Source organism: Sciurus carolinensis, chromosome 3 (assembly GCF_902686445.1).
Source record: "Sciurus carolinensis chromosome 3, mSciCar1.2, whole genome shotgun sequence".
Lineage (NCBI taxonomy): Eukaryota > Metazoa > Chordata > Mammalia > Rodentia > Sciuridae > Sciurus > Sciurus carolinensis.
In genome coordinates this window covers 126,349,867-126,353,148 of record NC_062215.1, presented here as the reverse complement: position 1 = coordinate 126,353,148, position 3,282 = coordinate 126,349,867, and the positions used below count along the sequence as shown (strand labels likewise).

At 44.1% G+C, this 3,282-nt stretch overlaps 1 protein-coding gene across 1 annotated transcript; it reads left to right on the top strand.

Annotated features, from left to right (window-relative positions):
• Positions 1-330: 330 nt before the first annotated feature.
• On the top strand, positions 331-3,031 carry Ift70b (intraflagellar transport 70B). Its single transcript, XM_047545429.1, has one exon. It carries the CDS (start codon positions 380-382, stop codon positions 2,375-2,377), a length of 1,998 nt encoding a protein of 665 aa, XP_047401385.1. The 5' UTR covers positions 331-379; the 3' UTR covers positions 2,378-3,031.
• Positions 3,032-3,282: the final 251 nt, after the last annotated feature.

Below are 3,282 nucleotides of genomic sequence, written 5' to 3'. Positions count from 1 at the left end.
AAGCAACCTTTATGTTAAGCAAGGAGGAAATGGGATGACAACTCCCTCCAAGGACCTATGTCCCAGAAGCAGAAACTACGCCTCCCAGCATGCAGCGCGGCAACGCCCCGCGAAGCCGCGCGACTGAAACGATGCATGCTGGGACCTGGAGTTTCCGCCCCTAAACGGCCGGAGAAATTCCCTCTTGCTTGCCAGGCTCCTGCTACTACTCAGTCCTGAATCATCCACGGCAAAAACAGAAATTGAGAGACTCATATCAGTCATATCAGTACTTCATTTTTATTCCTAACCGATTCCATATGCAGTAAACCTCAGACAGACTTCCGTTTCCGGCGGGCTTGTTGCCTAGAAACCATCAAACACCACAATCCCGGCCGTTATGGCGGGGCTGAGCAGCGCCCAGATCCCCGATGGGGAGTTCACCGCCGTCGTGTACCGGCTCATCCGCGACTCCCGCTACGCCGAGGCGGTGCAGCTGCTGGGCGCAGAGCTGCAGCGGAGCCCCAGGAGCCGCGCCGGCCTGTCGCTGCTGGCCTACTGCTACTACCGCCTGCAGGAGTTCGCGCTGGCCGCGGAGTGCTATGAGCAGCTGAGCCAGCTGCACCCGGAACTCGAGCAGTACCGCCTGTACCAGGCCCAAGCCCTGTACAAGGCCTGCCTTTATCCAGAGGCCACCCGGGTCGCCTTCCTTCTCCTGGACAACCCCGCCTATCATAGCCGGGTCCTGCGCCTGCAAGCTGCTATCAAGTACAGTGAGGGTGACCTTCCAGGGGCCAGGAGCCTGGTGGAGCAGCTGCTCAGTGGGGAAGGGGGAGAAGAGAGTGGAAGTGAGAATGAGCCAGACGGTCAGGTCAACTTGGGTTGTTTGCTGTACAAGGAGGGACACTATGAAGCTGCCTGCTCTAAGTTCTTTGCGGCCCTGCAGTCTTCAGGCTACCAGCCTGACCTTTCCTACAATCTGGCACTGGCCTATTATAGTAGCAGACACTATGCCCCAGCTCTGAAGCACATCGCTGACATTATTGAGCGTGGCATCCGTCAGCACCCAGAACTTGGTGTGGGCATGACCACTGAGGGCATTGATGTTCGAAGTGTTGGCAACACTTTAGTCCTCCACCAGACTGCTCTGGTGGAAGCCTTCAACCTCAAGGCAGCCATAGAATACCAGCTGAGAAACTATGAGGCAGCCCAGGAAGCTCTCACTGACATGCCACCTAGAGCAGAGGAAGAGTTGGACCCCGTGACCCTGCACAACCAGGCACTCATGAACATGGATGCCAAGCCTACAGAAGGGTTTGAGAAGCTACAGTTTTTGCTCCAACAGAACCCCTTCCCCCCAGAGACTTTTGGCAACCTCTTGCTGCTCTACTGTAAGTATGAGTATTTTGACCTGGCAGCAGATGTCTTGGCAGAAAATGCCCATTTGACTTATAAGTTCCTCACACCCTATCTCTATGACTTCTTGGATGCCATGATCACTTGCCAGACGGCTCCTGAAGAAGCTTTCATTAAGCTTGATGGCCTAGCAGGAATGCTGACTGAGCAGCTTCGTAAACTTACCATACAAGTACAGGAAGCAAGACACAATAGAGACGAAGAAGCTGTCAAAAAGGCAGTGAATGAATATGATGAAACCCTTGAGAAATATATTCCTGTGTTGATGGCCCAGGCAAAGATCTACTGGAATCTTGAAAATTATTCAATGGTAGAAAAGATTTTCCGCAAATCTGTGGAATTCTGTAATGACCATGATGTGTGGAAGTTGAATGTGGCTCATGTTCTGTTCATGCAGGAGAACAAATACAAAGAAGCCATTGGTTTCTATGAACCCATAGTCAAGAAGCATTATGATAACATCCTGAATGTCAGCGCTATTGTATTAGCAAACCTCTGTGTTTCCTATATTATGACAAGTCAAAATGAAGAAGCAGAAGAGTTGATGAGGAAGATTGAAAAGGAGGAAGAGCAGCTGTCCTATGATGACCCTGACAGGAAAATCTACCATCTCTGCATTGTGAATTTGGTGATAGGAACACTTTATTGTGCCAAAGGAAATTATGACTTTGGTATCTCTCGAGTTATCAAAAGCTTGGAACCTTACAGTAAAAAGCTGGGAACGGATACCTGGTACTATGCCAAAAGATGTTTCCTATCCTTATTAGAAAACATGTCAAAGCACACAATTATGCTTCGTGACAATGTTATTCAAGAATGTGTGCAGTTTCTAGAACACTGTGAGCTTTATGGCAGAAACATACCTGCTGTTATAGAACAACCCCTGGAAGAAGAAAGAATGCATATTGGAAAGAACACAGTCACATATGAGTCCAGACAGTTAAGAGCTTTGATTTATGAGATTATAGGATGGAATATATAGTTATAGAGAATAATGACTTTTGTTGGAATAGCTTTGTTACATACATTTTGCACTATTTTCTATATTTAGCCTTTGGCATTTATATTACTTACATGTTGCACTTTGTACACTTTAGTATTGTAACAAGAATGTTAGATAAACTTTCATTTTTAAATTCTCCACAGAATGAAATATTTTAAGAACTCTTTCCCCAGAAAGGGTTGTCAAAAGTTGAAAACTGATAAGGGATTTTGTGTCTATTAGAACTTGTAATACCTGTTTCTTTTTGTCATTTGTGCTTTGATACATCTTGAGGTGACCTTATATATGTGTTACATTACCTCGGGACCAGTTACTAAATCCAGAACTGAGTAGTAGCAAATGTGTAGGAGTTCTAGGTTTTTAATAATTTCAAGGATTGTTTGTTTTCTTCTCACACTTACCCTCATTTTAATGTAAGATACATACTTTTACATAGAGTTTAAGATATTTTGGCCTGTTTTAGGATATTTGGTTTTTCCAATATTGATACTTTTTTTTAGTTAATAAAAATTCCTTAGGTTATAATTTTTTTAATGTGCAAGATTCAATGGCAAATCTTATTCACTAACAAATTATGGTGCTATGTTGCAGAGACAATAAATCATTAAAGAAACAGATTTCCATAGTTTTGTTTTGCTCCATTTGTTAATAAATTGAATATGTGAAAAAGAGTATTACTTTTTTTCATGAGAACTTCATTTTCATTTATCAAAGTGACTAGGAGCAGCCCTGAGAATTCAGTTCCTAATTCCTACCTTTCTGCCTATAATTTAGGATATTCTGTTGTTTCTATATTGCAGTGTTTTGCACAAGAAGAATCTTCCACACTATTCCCATGTTGCCCTCTTACCCCTCCCAAAAAACTTTTAATACACCTATCAATG